This window comes from Ictalurus furcatus, chromosome 13 (genome assembly GCF_023375685.1).
Source record: "Ictalurus furcatus strain D&B chromosome 13, Billie_1.0, whole genome shotgun sequence".
In the NCBI taxonomy this organism is placed as follows: Eukaryota; Metazoa; Chordata; class Actinopteri; order Siluriformes; family Ictaluridae; genus Ictalurus; species Ictalurus furcatus.
This window is the reverse complement of record NC_071267.1, coordinates 20,725,722-20,744,892: the sequence shown is the minus strand read 5'-3', so window position 1 is coordinate 20,744,892 and position 19,171 is coordinate 20,725,722. Positions and strand designations below refer to the sequence as shown.

Below are 19,171 nucleotides of genomic sequence, written 5' to 3'. Positions count from 1 at the left end.
AACAATTCAAAAACAGATTTGTGCCTGTGCATACTACAACTCTTATCCTATAATGTGAGCGTCTCACCTGGTCGTGATATTAAACGGGAGGGCTAAAATCTAATATCTATCAGTAGCTTGACAGCAAAACTATTAGGGTTGAGCAATGTGTTATATCATGAGGTCTGATTATTATTCTGTTGGAGTAATAAGAATGATGGGACAAAGTGTTATACACCCAAATGCTTAAAGGCTGATAGGCAGCTGAATTTTGGATTTATGTTAAACATTACAAGTCTGTAATACTCTACTGGTTCATGCCATGTGTCTTCTGAATACCAAGCACGATAAACAGTACGGTATATGGAATTATCATTGTAACCAGCAGATGAACTGATTCGATTTTAGAGTTGATCCAAACAGGATCAAGGTCACAGCAAGGTCACATGTCTGAAATAGTATTTATTCAATAACGTCCTTCTTGTTTGTCATACAGAGATGTTATGTATGCGCTCATGTTCAGGATCTCAAACCCCATTTTTGGATAGCTATGACTTTTGCCGTCGGTCTGTCCGTCTGCCCATCTGTGTCTGTCCAATATTCGAGGTTCCCACTGTATATAGTTCTCATGTTTGTATATAGAATTTTCATTATAAACAGCAGATGAACTCAAAACAGCATGACGGTCCCAGCAAGGTCAAATATCTAAATTAGTTCCTTCCTTCATGTTTGCATATTTTAAGAGTAGTCCTGGAATGCAAATTAATAACAAGAAGGACTAGACTTGTTGGTGGTGGACACATCCCCGGTGACACCCATGGCATCGAGTTCAACTTGTTATCTTTGAAAGAATGGGGGGATGGGAAAACTTAGCACCGCTAGTCCATTTATACCAGCCACGTCTGGCCAATCCAGCTCTAAGCAAAGTTATATTCGTCCAGATGCACACCTTGCAACCTTTTGACATTGTACAGTAGGGAGCTGCTATTGCTGGATGAGTGTAATAAGTTTATAATTGAAGTCAGTGTCACTGAATATTGTGGTAGTGGTGGTGTAAGGATGAATACATCACTATACATTGCTTATGACCTAGTTCTGTAAACACAAACATCTTTAGTTCAATTTGTGACCTGCCAGTAATATTTGTCCCAATTTCTGTTCTGTGACATTTTTTTCTCTCCTCGTGTGTGTGTGTGTGTGTGTGTGTGTGTGTGTGTGTGTGTGTGTGTGTCATGCCTCAAAGCTTATTAGATTATCAGTCACTGTACTCTTCCAGATTGAGGTCGCTGGTTATCACAGGAACCGTGTTGACCAACAGTAATGGATGCTTGAGAATCAGAGTCTTCCCTTCAGGAGTGAGATGTATTTGGTGCTCTTTATCAAAGAAAGTGATCTTCAGTTCATCAGCATGCTGCTGTGTCTCTTCAGCGCCTGCAGTAATTCATCTTCAGCCCCCTCCAGATCTCTTATATTCTGATCTAGTGCCGGCCCAGCTACAACATGCCTCTTTCTCTTTGGTTCTACCTTCATATACCTTCTCCACCTCAGTTGCAGAACATTTATTTGAAACAGGATTCCAAAGACAAATCATGATTTAGGAAAAGTCTATCAATGTCCCTTATGGAATCAGTAAAGTAAGTATCCGTCCATAAAATATTGCCTATTTTTGCTGTTATTACTTTAAAGAGCTTTTTTGACCTTTTGTGTGCCAAGGACCCGGCAGTGGATCCACAATCTAATTACTTCTACGATGCTACTATTTTTTGTAACCCAATTTTCTTCCAATTTACTCGTAGCCAATTTCCTCCCACCAGCTGAGCCTCCCGTTTCTCTTGCTGACTTTCAGCACAGCAGTGCGAAGTTAAACACGTGCTTTTTCCGAGACGGGTTCTTTCTGAAGTGCTACTCAATGGGCAGTTGAATGTGCTGATCGAGAACACTAGTGTTGCTCTTGACATAGTAATGGAAGGCAATTTTTGCAGGGTCATGGATGGCTGTGTCATCATTGAGATATTTCAGATGAATGCCAAACATTTAGACCGTTATATAAACAAAACTAATGAACTCATGTCATACTATTCAAACTTACTAAATTGAATGTTTCCCTTTTACATAAATTTACATATTAAATGAAGCATACAAGCTTTCCTGAACAGCGTCTAAGTCCAATTTGAAGTGTTTCTTCTGAAGCATATTCAAAAAGACAGTTTCTTGCTTTTGCTTTAATAAAATAGAGATATTTGCCATTGGCCTCTGTACGTGTTTGGTGAGATCCTCAGCGCTGAATGTCAGAACATAAGCTCTTAAAAGCAGCGTTAAGCTGTGAAACATTTTCCAGGCAGGAAGGGGAGAATATTCCTGGAAGACACACATCACAGAGCCAAGTATTATGGAGTTTAGTGATTTACAATTCAAGCCTGCTTTTTCTTTTCTTGTCATATGCCCCAGCTTTCTTCTGTTTATTTAGAGATGTGTTTCCATGGCAAATTTCCAACCTGCTAAGGTTTTCATCACACACTCATACACTCAGATGTATATACATGCTGGTGTGCTTGTGAGCCCCTCTCATCTTGGGTTCGTGTTCTTGGATATAGGAAATGAGCCAGAGAGGAGCAGAAGCCTCCTCAATATAACCATCAGTGTAATCTAATAAACAACTGAGGTGGTAAATCTTCAGTGTCTTATTGCCACCTGAAATGGAAAGGATGAAAATCAGCAAGATGATTTACAAGTTTGCATGCTGCCATGATTTGTTTCTTAAATTCACAGTTATGCACATTGATTGATTAGCAACACTTAATGAAAAGCCTGACCAATTTTTATTGTTCGTATATTATTAGACTAAAACAATACCACTTAATGCACATCTGTGTCTTTAATCATCTGTGATTTCACACTGCAGTTATAATGACAGACAAGTAGTGGTACATGACCAGTTGTTACAGCTACACCTAATGTTCATAGGTAAAATTAAACCACTGTTAAGTATTTTTAAAGCATAGACTATGGTTAAGGAGTCTTTCATTTTGCCTGCTAGGTCTGGTTAAAAAGTTACTCCCATGCCCACAAACCAGACTGAAGAAAAATATCAAGCATCTCAGTGGCACCTTATAATGTATGAAAAGGCCTGTGATTTCTATCCATACATTTTCCATACCACTGGAACCTGGAGCCTATTCCATGGAGCTCAGGGCACAAGGAATGTGACATCCTGAACAGGGTGCCAACCCATCGCAGGGCACAATCACACACCCATTCACACATTGTGGACAATTTGGAAGTGCCAATCAGTCTACAACACATGTCTTTGCACTGGGGGAGGAAACCAGAGAACCTGGAGGAAACCCCAAAGCATGCGGAGAACATGGAAGCCGTGGAGGTGCGAGACAAATGTGCTAACCACTAAGTCACCATGCCCCAGTGATTCCTTTACAGTTCTCAAATTAAAGCTGCATTTCAACCTCAAAAGGATTTTTTTTTTCAAATCTAATGTGCTGAAAGTAATACAGAGATAAAAATAAAACAAGAACAATTCTGCACAGATGGCATTGTGTGTAAATAGAGGTAGACTGGGAGATCATTTTGACAGCTCTACTCTTTATGTGCTCAGTACTTCAGATCTATTTTGTGTGCTTAGTACATCACTGTCTGCCTTCTATGTGCTCAGTTAAACTGACTTGGCTAAAAGCCCTAAATTCTTTTAGTTCATCATGTATTTTCCCATTTGCTTTGAAGTACCAGGCCCTCAGAGTTAATGTACGCTCAGGTTTTTAATGCGTTTGTTTTTCCATGCATCTTCTGAAGAAAAGTAGGAGCGTCCTTAATAATTTTCTCCTTGCTGGAGGACGGGGGAGTCCTATTAGGCAGCAAGACTCAGCTGGTGAGCGGTGGCTATGCGTTGACTTCAGCTCGTCCTCCGCACTTAGGAAGTGCTGAAATCGGATTTGCAACAGGAGTCACTAATCACGTGAAAAAGCTAATGCCCCATTTAATGTAATTATATGGCTGCAGTTCCATGCGTGCCAGCAAATTTTTTGTGTGTGTGTGTGTGTGTGTGTACATGATTTTTGCCACATGTTAGTTAGATGCCTTAATTGGAACGAAGACTTAGCCGAGGCCAAAAAAAATGTTAAGAAAAGAAAGTGTTTGATGTATTTGCACATAAATTCCACTTGTGCCATGTCAGGAATCGATTGGAGTAAAGTCATTAAAAGGTTCCTTGAATTGAAATGCACAGCTTCCATCTCGGCTGCTCAGTTGTGGAGCGCCATGCCTCCGCCCACACCTCCCCTGCAGATAAGTGCTGCTTGTCCCTTATGCCTGCACAGAGAGGAGAGTCGTACATCCCTCCCATCTCTCTGGCTGTCTTCCAGAGCTTCATTCACACCCTGGAGACCTCCATGGCCTGCCAACATAGCCCTCAGTGATCAATGACACACTCTGTAGGAGCACGGGAGCAGCAGTCACGCAAACCCTTTCAACGACGAGCGTCATGCGAGGCAGCACAGTGTACCACACAACATTTGTGCTAGAGTTCCTAACCATACTCAGCATCTGAAGGATAACAACTTGCATTAAAAGCTCAATAAAAGCTGGTGTTCACTGCCTAATTGCTCAGTTTCAATCCCTGGATGTTTTTTCTCTCTTTCTTTTCTCACTGCTGTGCTGCTTTTGCAGGTTGTGTTTGAACTGAACTGCATTCTGATGCCAGCATAGACATCTTGTGTTTTTCTCCCATTGGGTTTAGTCTAGTTCTAACAAGTCTTAGCCATCAGCAGTTTTTTTGGATTTGGTGCAATTTCATTAATGAATTGAAATGACTCGCCCTCAAAGGTTATTGCCTCCATCTGCGAATGAAGAAGGCACTAATTTCTGCCTCATCACATCTCTTGCATTTGGTAGTTATTTGATTTTGAGTTTCAACTATGCTTCCCGTTCCTAAACCCTTCCACCCATTGCAGCCCTCTTCCTTCCATAATGGCATCACTTTTCTCCTGGTAAGAGTTTTCTTCATTTTTTCTTTTTTTTCTTACCCAATTGCATGATAGAGTAGACCCTACAATTTGCAGTAGTTTGCACTGGTTTCCGTTGTCACTGTACTGTTGTCCTGTCTAGTTAATATGCACAGAGCGATGACATTAAAACCCATTCGACGTGACTCAGTACAGACATGAAGACGTACTGTTTGCAGAACAGCAGGATATGGTAATGGAGGAAAGGAATCCATTTAACATTTCCCGTCTTTAGGTAGTTTAGTTAAGACAAATGAGATCACAGGCAAATGTGATCAGTGTAACAGACCAGTGAAGGACGTGTGTGTGCTGCGTTTGTTGTTCTTCTCATCCAACTTTTTTCTGACGCACAATGTTCAACATCATAATTCCAGTCTAAATGTAGCAGATAACTGTCAGGATTAATTACAGTGATATGTGTCTATTTCCATGCTGCCAATTAAGTGCAGTGGATAATAGTTAGAGGCTCGTTTATTGCATTGACAATATAGTGACAAAATAGTTCATATTTAGTTATTTATTTTAGTTATAATTCTAATCATCTGGTCACTTAAACACCTTAAATAGGTTCCTGAATGAAGTAAAGTCTTACAGGATGTTGTTAATATTGTGATCTGAAGTTTTAGAACATGAAGACAAGCATGAAGAAAGTCAGTGTTGAATCGAAATGTAATTTCAGTGAACTGCAATTTTAGTGAAAGAAATGTTATTAAGTCTATATTTTAAAAACTTTATTAAATGCGTTTGGAACTGATTGTGGTTCTAAAGCTTTACTGGGAATGGGGTGGGGTGGAGGCACGGGGGCTTAGTGATTATCACGTTTGCCTTGCACCTCCAGGGTCGGGGGTTTGTTTTCCATCTCCGCCCTGTGTGCGTGGAGTATGCATGTTCTCTCCGTGCTTTGGGGGTTTCCTCCGGGTACTCCGGTTTCCTCCCTTACTCCAAAGACATGTGTTGTAGGCTGACTGCCACCTGCAAATTGTGTGAACGTATGTCCGATTGCGTCCTGTGATGGGTTGGCACCCTGTCCAGGGTGTCCCCTACCTTGTTCCCCAGGTTCCCTGGGATTGGCTCCAGGCTCCCCACGACCCTGTGTAGGATAAGAGGTATGGAAAATGGATGGATGGAAGCTTTACTGGTTTTATTAAATAAAGAAGATAACGTAAAATAAGATAAGCCTAATATACTTATTATTGAACATTTGGAATATTTTTTTCAAATAAATCTGTGCTGCAGTCTTTAAGGGCTCTGTGAAAATGTTTTCACCCTGAAATGAGTTTATGGGTGCACAGACCACCACTTCGGTACTATACAACAAGTGCTAAAAATTGCCTGAAGGAATTGAAGCATGAGCTCACCTGTTTTCGAATACCCTTCTCTATATCACAGCAAGATCTCGTTTCTCTCAACATTTAACGACTCCTTCTGCAGCTTACAGTGTCATTCATTGCCTGTTTTACATTACTTTTTTTTTTTTTACATTAATGTGTGAAGGCAGCATCAGGGCTTCTGCCATCTCCTAAGAGTGTAGGGTCCTGGCACTGTGAAATGCCGTGTTAATGATTGTGGCTTTGGCTTTGTGAACGTGCTGTAGTGCTGCCCTCCTACACTCCTCCTGAGAGCCTGAGAACATATTCGCCTCACTTTTCCAGATGGCTATTATTTCGTGGTGTACAATTCTTTGACTACGCAGTGTTAATCTTGTTGATGAAAAAAATATATTTTTCACAAACGATAACTACATACTAATTCACTTTTTTAAATAACATCCTCCTTAGTTAATAAAATCAAGGTCAGTGTTCAGATTTTGTCATCTGAACAAAAACGTGACAACTAATACATCATATGCAGGGGGTGGGAGGGTTCGGGGGGGGGGGGCTGGGTGTTTTCTTTTCATTTCCGTTCTTGTCGAATGCAGCATTTATATGTGCTTCCTGGTAACACCTTTACAAACAAGGCAGTTGCTTCAATGTTTTAAGCATGGGACAAGGCTAGAAATTGCCACGTGAACGTGTGAACTAATCTCCTGCTTTGATAATTCTTGTGAAACCTGATGTGTTATCATGGCAATATGATGAACTCTGAGGGAACCCCTTGTCACAGCCCTTTATGTTAGTGGCAGTCCATGATGCAACCCTGCTGCCCTCTCCGAGATTGCCAAGGCCTTTCCTCGCCTAGCAGCTTGGCACTGGAGCCGAGCCAGATAATGGAATTAAAGAGGGATTTAGAGTGTCTGTATAAGGGTATATGTGTTTTCCTGAGTTAAAAGGCAGGGATGAGTTGTCCGAAGAGGATGTGTGTGTGTATGTGTGTGTGTGTGTGTGTGTGTGTATGGGCTGTAGGCAATGCAGTTTTTACACAGCGCACTGGGAATGTTATGCAACATGTTAAATAGTGCGCTGACCGAGGCTTGATTAGCTCTCCCTGTTTACAGTGCACAAGGCTCACAATGTAATTAAAAAAAAAAGAGGAGGGGTTGGTGCTGATTGTTGCCCTGTTAAAGAGGCTGCTTGCACCACTCATTCAGACTCCTTTATATAATATGCAGGTAGAGCTGCAGTTCCGGAGGCTCAGGGTTAATCTACTATGAGGAGCTGACAGTCTTTGTGTCTTTTCCCTACTACAGTGCATTATGTAAATGTCAAAGCACAGAGGCACAATAATGATATGCTGCCCTGATTTCTGCTTAATCAGCATGTGACCTTAGTGGCTAATGGACAGGGTGTCTTTATAACTGGCCCAACATGCCACGTGGAGGGAATGCTGGGAAATAAAAGATTTTTTTTGCGTGACCCTGAAGTTAGTGAGTGAGCTAGTGTCCTGGTAGAACCCGTATGACAGTTTTAAAGGCTTCAGTCCGGTTTGAACACTTGCCCTTAAAGCAGAGGTCTCACAACTGCGTCATCGTGTATTTGATTCTGTTCCAACTACACGCTTAGAAGTGCTGGTGCCCTTGCTGCATCCCTAATTTCTCCATCTGGGGATTAATAAAGTATTATCATATCTTATTTTATTTGGAGCATTACATACATCTTATACTCTTAAAAAAAGGGTGCTGAAGTTCCATTCCTTTTTGCTAGGGTGGTACGCATAAGCATACACCTTTGTATGTTTATTATGTATCTTTTACATTTTTCGAAGCTTTACTCTAAAAGGTCCAAGTATGTACTTTTTTTAAGGAACATTATAATCAGCATTTACAGGTGAAAGAAAGATACATATTAAATGTACAAAAGATAAGGGGCATCATTCCAGAAACAAGAAAAGTTACCTTTTTGTTCTGAGAGTGTATTCCTATATATAACTGATGAAGCATTTTTTATCTACTCTGATATATATTTCCTTTTGGCCAAAAACCTAATACAGTACAATCGATAAATATATATATATATATATATATATATATATTTATATATATATATATATATATATATATATATATATATATATATATATATATCAAGACTAATGAGGTTTCTTTTTTTGGGACAAATTTGCGGTAGAGGATGCTGCTGAATGCATAATAATTAAGCAAACCTGAGTGGAACCTTCCTTATTCTTTCTTGCCTGTTTTATTTCCTTGTGAATTTTATTTTAAGTCAGGTTTGATCGGTAAGGTGTTCAGCCGGTCAACCTCGGTGGGGACTACTATTGTCATTGTTTAATGGTGAGTCAAGGGGAACGTCTTGAGTCTAAGAACCCTTGTTCTAAGTAACAAGACAAGACTGTAATGTTAACTAGATTTAAAGCAAAGTAATAGTTGCAGAACTGGGACTAACTGGGCACATGGTATGTATTGTGATGTGTAAACATAATAATACACTTTGCTGAGTATCCTGGGTATTGTCAGGTGCCTGTGCTGACTTCGTTTCAGGTTTCCAATTTTTCCATGTTGAATGCTTACGTATTATGTTTTAAGTGGAAAAATCTGTGACTTTGTTCATAAAATGGCTGCACAGATTTGTTTGCACTTTGTGAGTCAAATGAAATAACCAATTAAATACGATATACAGTATATTGTGGATTGTGAAAAGGTCTTCACGTATTGTGCTATATGTTTGCCATAACAGTATTACCAGCATTAGACACACATTTAAAATGCTAAACCAGGATAGCTTGCTATAGTAACATGTTAGCTAATTAATGTGACTACACATAGTCCTATGCTGTAACCTTGAACAGGGGCTCCTGCTGGGGAAGGCTATTGCATACCTTTCTTAGAAGTCTAAAATTGACTTTTGTGGCACAGCAGGTAGCATTGCCGTCTCACAGCTAAATGAAGCAAGTTGAATGAATGACATTAGATGTATTTTTGCTCAGCACAGTTGCAAAGAGTGGTTATTTGAGTTACCATAGCCTTGATATTAACTCAAACCAGTCTGACCATTCTCCTCTGACTTCTATCAACAGCAAGGCATTTCTACCTGCAGAACTGCTGCTCACTGGATGTTTTTTGTTTGTTGCACCATTCTGTGTAAACTTTAGAGACGATTGTGTGCGAAAATCCATGCAGATCAGAAGTTTCTGAAATACTTCCAGCAAGCCTGTCTGGCTCCAACAACCATGCCATGGTCAAAGTTACTGAGATCAAATTTTTCCAACTTCTGATGTTTGATGTGAACGTTAACGTTGACCTGTATCAGCATGACTTTATGCGTTGTGTTACTGGCACATGAATGGTTGGTTGGATAGTTGCATGAAGTGTACAGGTGTTCCTAATAAAATGCCTGGTTATGTCTAATCAGTATTTATAAAAAATGTTCCTGTGTCATTCCACTTTATTACACATAACATTATTTATGGATTTTAATGTTGTGAATTCTTTATATTTGCAGATTTCTTGAGTTAATACTGATGTCTGGTGAAAATCTCATGTTAATAACCTCATTGGAAATATATTTACTGAAGAAAGTGTTGACGCGTCCAATACTTATTCCCTCCACTGTATATATCCATCCATCCATCCATCTTCTATACCGCTTATCCTCTTCAGTGTCACGGGAGAACCTTGAGCCTATCCCAGGGAGCATGGGGCACAAGGCGGGGTACACCATGGACAGAGTGCCAATCCATCGCAGGGCACAAACACATACACACTCACACACCCATTCATACACTACAGACACTTTGGACCCCACTGTATATAGATTAATTTAAATCAAAACAATAATAATGTATTACATTGGGTATTACAACTTGGGTACTCCATAAAAGGGGTTTTGTAGAGAGGGAATGTATGTAATGCTCAAGAGTAAAAGCATTCTTTCACCTGCTCTGTCAGTTTAGCATATTTCTTGGTACTGGTAGTCCATCCGATGTTGGGTAATGTCTACAAAACATGAGAACAGTGAGTACACACATGTTAGTAGCATGTTAGCACTCCCGCTTTGTGCCAAACAGTGCCACAAAAAGTGGAAGGAGAGAGGGAAGAGTTCTGTGCATAACCTGGTGCAATACCTGCCTCATATCTGTCAGACTTTGGCTTCACATGCTTTAAAGAGTTGCACTCTGCTTAACACACTACTCGAAATGTAGCCCAAACACATGAGGCAAGCTCAGGCTGCAGGAACACATAGGATATCTACAGCTTCGTGGTAATTCTCTCCTACGCTTTCTCTCTCATTCTGACTGTGTTGAGACTGTGCAATTGATACCCCATTGTGTTTTAATTCTTATATGATAAATTGTACAATATGATGAATAATTATCTGGGGTTTAATGAAGATGGGTTGCATCATAAATTCAGCTCAAACCAAGAACTTTTAGCCCCAATACTGCTTGCCTCTGCCAGGATGTTAAGGCTTGGCTGTAAATGAGTACAGTTACATTTATATAGCGCTTTTCTAGACAATCAAAGCCCTTTACATAGTTGGGGGGGGGGGGGTGTCTCCTCAACTACCACTAGTGTAAATGGATCATATAATAGCATAATGACCAAAAAAAAAAAAAAAAAACCCACCCAAATCAACACAGTCATGTTTGTAGAGTCGGTGCATGTTATTTATTTTGTAAGATGGGTGCCAATAATTATGCTATAGTTATGCTATAGTTATGCTATATATATATATATATATATATATATATATATATATATATATATATATATAGCATAACTATAGCATAACTATAGCATAATTATTTACACTGCATCTAAAAGACTTCTCTTTGGAGAATTAACTGAATGAATGTTTTAAATACTAAATACAGTCAGCTCCAGAAATATTGGCACCCTTCTTGTACATTTACATTTATGGCATTTGGCAGACGCCGTTATCCAGAGTGACTTATATTTATACAACTGAGCAGTTGAGGGTTAAGGGCCTTGCCCAAGGGCCCAGCGATGGTAGTTTAGCAGTTCTGGGGCTTGAACTCCTGACCTTCTGATCAGTAACCCACTGCCCCTTGTAAAATGAGAGGGGGTAAAAAATCAATGCATAAATGAATAAAATATACATGCTCAGCGAAACTGGATAGTTGAAGATTGGATCTTCGAGTGTGCAGTTTGGATGAGCCTGTGCCCACTGTAGCCTCAGATTCCTGTTCTTGGCTAACAGGAGTGGAAACGATGTGGTCTTCTCCTGTTGTAACCTGTCTGCCTCAAGGTTTGACATATTGTACTTTCTGAGATGCATTTCTGTTCACCACGGTTGTAAAGAGTTGTCATTTGAGTTACTGTAGCCTTACTGTCAGCTTGAACCAGTCTGGATGTTTTCCTCTGACCTTTTTTATCAACAAAGCATTTCCACCTGCAAAACTGCTGCTCAATACATGTTTAATTTTTTCCTTACCATTCTGTGTAAACTCTCGAGACTGTTGTGTGTGAAAATCCCAGGAGATCAGCAGTTTCTGAAATAATCAAACCAGCCCATCTGGCACCAACATTCATATCATGATCAAAGCCACTGAGACCACATTAATGTTAGATGTGAGCATTAACTGAAGCTCATGACCTTAATTTGCATGATTTTATGCATTAAGCTGCAGCTGCGTAATTGGCTGATTGGATAATTGCACGAATGTGCAGGTTGTACGTGTGTCCCTAGTAAAGTGGACAGTGACTGTTCATTAACCCTTGAACACACTTCCTGTCAATTTAAAATTTAGATTTTTTTTCCTCATTTTTATCCTGATTGTTATTGTTTTTTTGAACTGCTTGTGTATTTCTTATATCCATTACCTGACTTACAGGTACAGGTCATCAACAATCTGTGTCTTATGCAGAAAAATCTTAGTTTTTCCCCATGATGAATCATGACAAATCAATTTTATTGTATGCGTGTAACCTCAGGCCAGAACAAACAGAGACATTTTAAGTGATGACAATTTGTTTGAATTTATTTGATTTATCAGATGATTTTTTTCCCCAAGAGAGATTTCTGTTAGTTAAATAAGAAGCACTTTGTCTGCAGTGTTGTGTTGTGTTTCAGAGGCAGCAACTGGAAAATTGTCAGAGCACGCTGTTTGGTCAGACACTTAAAACATATTAACAGGGAGCTCATGATTTAATGTACCAGAGTCAATAAAAACCAATTATCTAACTTAAGCTAAGCTCAAAGATATTGCAGTCGACTATATTTAACTAATAAAATTGAGGAAGGCAAAAATTATATTCATCATTAAAATACAATTAATCGTGTAGCCGTAGCTGGGATTCTGCCATGCTGATGATGAAGAAGAGTAGAGGGTGGTGAGAGAGAATTTGTTTAGTTGGGAAAAATGTGTCATGATAAAAATCCGTGGTTTTGTTCTTAAATTTAATAGAGCACATTGTTTCCAAACTTATCTGCAGTTTTATTTAGGGAGCATTCTATAGACTTACTGTATTTCCCTTTCTCTTTCTCTCTCTGAACAGGCTGAGCAGAGATAAGAGGGTTTGACCACAAGACTGGATGGTGAGAAGGGGCTAAAGAGTGCGCAGGCTTGGCTAAAGGTAGACTTACTCTCCTGGACCAGAGTGAAACAAAGAGGCACGCAGACAATCCATGAAGGCGCTGCAGAAAGTCTAAGCCATTTGTTGCAGTTTACGGCACTTCGTCATTTTATTTGAGTTGGAGACAGATTTGTGAGAAAAAGAGCCTCTTTACCATCCTTCCTCCTAAAAGCAGAAAGACAGCATCATTGTACTCTTCACAGCTGTTAACAAGGCCTCTACTCTCAGAGCTATACACAGCGCTGCTCTAGACCCACACACTGCCCTCACATGGGAGTGACATAGGAGCAAGTCCACATCAACATCCCTGCTTTTCCTCACAGTGTCTCAACCTGTGTTTCTGTCACACATCCATTCACTTCTGTCAACTCGTGCACTTGCATCACCTACACTCACCCAGGATGCCTTCCTCCTCCTGTGTGATTGGCTGGAGAAGGAAGCAGCCTTTGTGGTGACTGGAGAAGGGAGTGGGGCGGCATCCATGTCGTGGAAGCGGAACTACTTTGCGTCTGGCAGCAGCGGGCTGCAGAGCAATTCTAACCCGGGCACCATGAACTCCATCGCCCCCAGCAAAGGCCTGAGCAACGAGCCGGGCCAGAACAGCTGCTTCCTCAACAGCGCGCTGCAGGTAGGACTGAGTACCTCCCCTCAGGCAGTTAAATAATATGATTCACAAATAATACTAGCCCTACAGAGAGTTTTTCCTGGTTTAATTTATGGCTAAGATGATGAATGGGGTTTGAGTTGGTGGGTGGGTGTGGTTTTCCTGCGGTGAACCAGAGTGAAACAACACCGAATCATGACTTTAATACATAATACATAAATACTTCTTGAAATAAGTAGCACAGACCAAGTTGATCCAGCACAGAGGATGTAAGCTCACTAACCACTAGAAGGTATGTTGATGTACAGTAAGGAGGCCGGTTAACATACCACCTTGTGATGATACCATATGACTCACTAATGAATTAGGCTAGTTCAAACGAAAACCAAATTTGCAAAGGGCTGCTTTAAATTTTAGAAGGATTGTTAAATCTGAGGAACAAAAAATCCCATTGGGCAAAAAAAAAAAAATCCTGGCAATCTTGCTTACAGTTAACGTTGGGAAATAATATGGCAATACAGTAATTATTATAAATGCAGTCACTGTAAAGTTTTCTAAAAATATTTACCACATCTTTGGTATTTTTATGACGTTGACTGACGCTACCGTTTCTCACAGTACCTGATTGGAAGTTAAAATCTATTTCTAAATGTTTCTTGTTTGCTAATGAATTTATTTTTGTTAGCACAGCAATAATATTTAAAATACATAAAACGGTGGCAGTAATAGTTTGACTGCCACTTTCTTAGCCAAACTGAATAACACAATAGTCATATTAATACACGCTCACTGAACATTTTATTAGGAACACGTGTACGCCTATTTATTCATGCAATTATCTAATCAGCCAATCATGTGGCAGCAGTGCAATACAATAAACCATGCAGGCACGGGCCAGGAGCTTCGGGTAATGTTCACATCAACCATCAGAATGGGGGAAAATGTGATCTTGGTGTGTTTGACCATGGCATGATTGTTGGTGGCAGACAGGCTGGTTTGAGTATTTCTTTAACCGCTGATCTCCTGGGATTTTCACGCTTAACAGCCTGTAGCATTTACTCAGAATGGTGTAATAATGGAAAAACATCCAATGAGCAGCAGTTCTGCAAATGAAAATGCTTTGTTGATGAAGGCTACAGTAATTCAGATAACCACTTTGTACAATTGTGGTGAGCAATTGTGGAAAAGCATCTCAGAATGCACAACACGTCGAACCTTAAGGAGGATGGGCTACAACAGCAGAAGACCATGTCAGGTTCCACTCCTGTCAGCCAAGAACAGACAGCTGAGACTGCAGTGTGCACAGACTCAATAAAACTGTACAGCTGAAGACTGGAAAAACATAGCCTGGTCTGATGAAGCTCGATTTCTGCTGAGGCGCAAAGATGGTAGGGTCAGAATTTTTGCCAAAAGCATGAATCCATGGGCCCATCCTGCCTCGTGTCAACAGTCCAGGCTGGTGGAGGTGGTGTAATGGTGTGGGGAATGTTTTCTGGCACACTTTGGGTCCATTAATACCAATCAATCATCACTTGAATGCTACATCCTATTTAAGTATTGTTGCTGACCGTGTGCTTCCCTTCATGACCACAATTTCCCATCTTCTAACAGCTACCTCCAGCATAATAATGCACCATGTCACAAAGCAAAAGTTGTCTCAAACTGGTTTCATGAACATGGCAATGAGTTCAGTGTTATTCAGTGGCCTTCCCAGTCACCGGATATAAATCCAATCGAACACCTTTGGGAAGTGGTAGAAGGGAAGTTTGCAGTATGAAAATGCACACAAAAATCTGCAGGAATTGCATGATGCAGTCATATCAACATGGACCAGAATCTCAAAGGAATGTTTCCAACATCTTGTGGAATCCATGCCATGAAGAATTGAAGCTGTTTTGAGAGCAAAGGGAGGCATTACCCAGTGTTAATATAGTGTTCCTAATAAAGTGTTTAATGAGAGTATATTATGTATAAATTATTATTATTATTATTATTATTATTATTATTATTATTATTATACAAAGGTGTGCGCAGGAAGGTTCCCGCCCATTCCTGCAGTTACTGTTTTTGTATATTGCAATAAACAAGCAACAGAAATCGTGAGTACCAGAATGACAGCTGCATATAAGCACACAACAGTACAACAACAGCAGAAGCAATGAGGCATTGAGCAGCTACAAACGTTCATATCTCTCCGTCCAATTAAGGACGACAGCCAAACACGCTGAGTTGTGGCTATGTGTGCCTCAGCAAAACAGTTAACAAGCAGGTAAAAAAGAAAGGCTGTGAATCAGGAGGCACGGCAGAACCCTCCACCGCAAACCAACAGCGTATCAGAAATACACCACTTTAATTGCCAACGGCATGATGACCAGAACTCAAGTGAGACTGAGGGAATGGGGTGTACGGTAGACAGTTAAAGCTGTGGTAAGATCAAAACAGGATGTAAAATTACTCCAACAGTCTACTCAGGTCATAATTTAAAAACACAATAAGACAACAATAAATGAGCAATTTGTATTCATAATAAAATGGATAAACAGTAAAAAAAAATTGGCACAAGTCTCAAAGTATTGTGTATAAATATGATATTTTTGCCACACTGCACTGATTCCAAAGGCTGCACTGATGCTATGGTGTGTATATATATATAGCATTGTATTTCTGACTATAGAACGTAAGCATGTAATTTTCACACACCATCACAGATCATCATTTAACATACTGGGATGACTGAGCTCCTGCAGAGTTCATACAGAAGATGAGCTGCTTCATTGCCTCTCTCTCTCTCTCTCTCTCTCTCTGCCTCACTGTGGAGAAAGTGTGCTGCCACTGTTTCTCATTCTTATCATGTTTAGCATAGCATACAATTATCTGGGTCTTTCCTGTAGGCTGTTCCCACTTACACCATTCAGTGTCTTGCCTAGGCGTCTGTCTGACCATGAATTAAACATTTCTCTGTGCTCCATCTCATCAGGGCTGTGATCCACACTCTATAAGCACAGTGAGCACTCAATGCAGCATAGCCATGAAATAAAACAAGTGAAGGACAGAAAGAGAGACAGGGGAAACCTGCATGCACCAGCCACTTCCCTTAGTAAACAAGTATACGTTTAAAGACAAGTAACATTTTACGTACAGCTCTTTATGTTTGAGCCTCAGTGGTTAAATTACAGCTACTGGAAGATGCATCAGAGTGAAAGTTTAGTTATTAACAAGCTACATAGTTAACTAACAACATATAAACACCACTTTTAGGGGTGACTTAAAGAGATGGAAGTATTAGCTAACCTACTGGGCAAATATAAGCTCCAGTCTCATGTTTGATTGCCCTGAAAACATAACTGACAAGTATTAAAAGATATGATCTGATTCTGGATGCCGTCTTTGTGTTTATGTGCGAGTTGACTGCATGTTCTAAATGTGTCAAAGTGTGCTGTACTTTATTTTGCTTGGTTTTGTCAATGTTTCCACATATCTGTGTGTTCCTGAGCCTAAAATCATTGTCTGTCATCCATTCACTTTAATTAATCCACCTAGTGAAAAATTGTTCTGCCAGCAGAAGGCATATGCCTTGGCTGATGTGTGTAGTGCAGCAGGGGGTGGGATTTAGAATGAGTTGCGTATGCTGTACAGTAGTTATAGCATTGAGGTTCATCACACCACCGTGAAGCGATTTAAGTTTTAAGCCTACATATGTTTGGCAATCTAGGTATATATTTTGAGGAAATTAGACCACTCACAAACATTGCTTTTTATGTCCTCCACAACACTGCCTGACTTGGACCCTTAATCCGTTTGAAAGATGCTGAAACCCCAAATCATGCTTTCATAACCTCATATCCTTTCATAACCTGTTTCAATATATTTAGGATTCAAATGCTAGGGTGAGCAGTTTATACTTTTCCAAATGTTCAGCACACTTTACACCCGTAGTCCAACAGTTACACTGGCTGCCCATGTCACGGAGAATTATATACAATAATTAGGGGAAATGATGTCTCAATGGGGGGGGGGGTTCAAGCCCCAACATTGCCCAGCACTGCAAGGCCCTTAACCCTACCTGCTCCAAGGTGCCATATCATGGCTGACCCTGTGCTCTAACCCCAAATTCCTAACAAGCTGGGATATGCAAAAAAATTAATAATTATAATAATAATTTCACTGTGCTGTGATTTATATGTGACAAATAAAGGATTCTTCTTCTTCTACAAACTCCTTCTTCTCACTTACAAAGCACTAAATGGCTTTGCCCTGCCATATCTCTGAGCTCCTGCTGCCCTACACCTCTGCCCAGACTCTGAGGTCCACCAGTACAGGTGGTCTCTAAGATCAGACTAGAGGTCCCCGGACCTCAGTGACAACACATTCTTCTCCCATTTTAAGAGTTAACTTAAACACACCTTTTCTCCCAACACTTTTCCCTTCCTTTTTCCTACTAGTCTCTTTCCTGTTTTTTTTTCATGTGCTATATCTGTCTACAACGAGTTTGAGTGTTAGAAAGGCACTATATAAATGAAATGCTATTATTGTTGTTATTGTTTTTATGATGATGATGATGATGATGATGATGATGATGATTATTATTATACCAAAAGAAATTTGGCATTTACAAATTAAAAACAAATAGCATGGACAGAAGTTCTGTGTCCTGGGTGCCTAGGCTAGTTCATTTTTCCACTGTCGCACAAGTTCTATGTGGCTAACATTGTACGATTCTCTAGACTGGACAGTGATTGCACATTTGTGAGACGGTCATGTTAACTGGCAATACGTACTTTCTTCGTTCAGCCTGAAGTAAACATATTCAGACAGAAAGAGATCAGTGGACTGGGAGCTATGAAGCATGAACTCTGATTAGTAGTGATGCTTTTGTTCCCAGATTCTTTAAACAGACCAGATGTAGGCGCGAAATTTTGCTCCCTCGTCTCACAATAGGGGTGTATTAATAGCTAGAGGGAAATACAAATGAATTTCGATCTGTTTGCTACTCCTTCGGGAGGCTGAGTTGAGACTAAACTAAAATGGGATTTAGGTGGCCTTTTGCTGCACTGTACGTTATTAAGCACCTCTATATGTGTGATATTTTGCTCATTTTGGTCTGTGTTCCCTAGTGTCCTTTACATTCCTGATATCAAACCAGAAGGAGGACAAGGCGTTTCACACAGCTTCTACCAAAGGCCACCTGACTGTACTAACAGGGCCTCCTTTAGCAAAACAGGAAATTGACTTAAAATGTGGTTTGGATGAGGTGAGCTGACTACATGTGCTTTAAATAAGATGTGTGAAGAGAGGAGAAGACCTCGGGCATGGAACCGGTGTATGTAACCATTTATAGCACTGTGTGGCCTTTGCACCATGTCTCAATTTCATCTCAGTTTCTTCACAGTATCTTAAATAACACAATTAGCTCATAATATACTGTAGCAAGAAAGTTTTTCTTCCACAATTTTTTAATCGGGGAGACTTCAGTTCACAGGTTTGGCTTTGCCATGTCCCTGCTTCACCTCTGTGCCGTGTGTTATTAATTATGCATTTCAGAGAAGAACAGCTTGAGTGGACAGACACTTCAGAAATGGGCTTGGGATATTTACTGGAGTCAGTCTGATTACTTTGCAGAAACATGCCGTCAGCTTGTTTGAAATA

General features: G+C 40.1%; 1 protein-coding gene and 1 long non-coding RNA gene across 2 annotated transcripts in view; both read left to right on the top strand.

The window, feature by feature from the left end:
- The window catches only part of LOC128617445 (uncharacterized), a 44,678-nt gene extending 31,706 nt beyond the window's left edge, over nt 1-12,972 (top strand). Inside the window, exon 3 of the long non-coding RNA XR_008387570.1 lies at nt 12,844-12,972. This is a non-coding gene — a long non-coding RNA (uncharacterized LOC128617445). The remainder of the gene's footprint in view (nt 1-12,843) is intronic.
- Nucleotides 12,973-13,321: 349 nt separating this feature from the next.
- The window catches only part of usp54b (ubiquitin specific peptidase 54b), an 85,286-nt gene continuing 79,436 nt past the window's right edge, over nt 13,322-19,171 (top strand). The window contains exon 1 of the mRNA XM_053640566.1: nt 13,322-13,549. Coding sequence (XP_053496541.1) covers nt 13,403-13,549 — 147 coding nt within the window. The 5' untranslated portion in view covers nt 13,322-13,402. The remainder of the gene's footprint in view (nt 13,550-19,171) is intronic.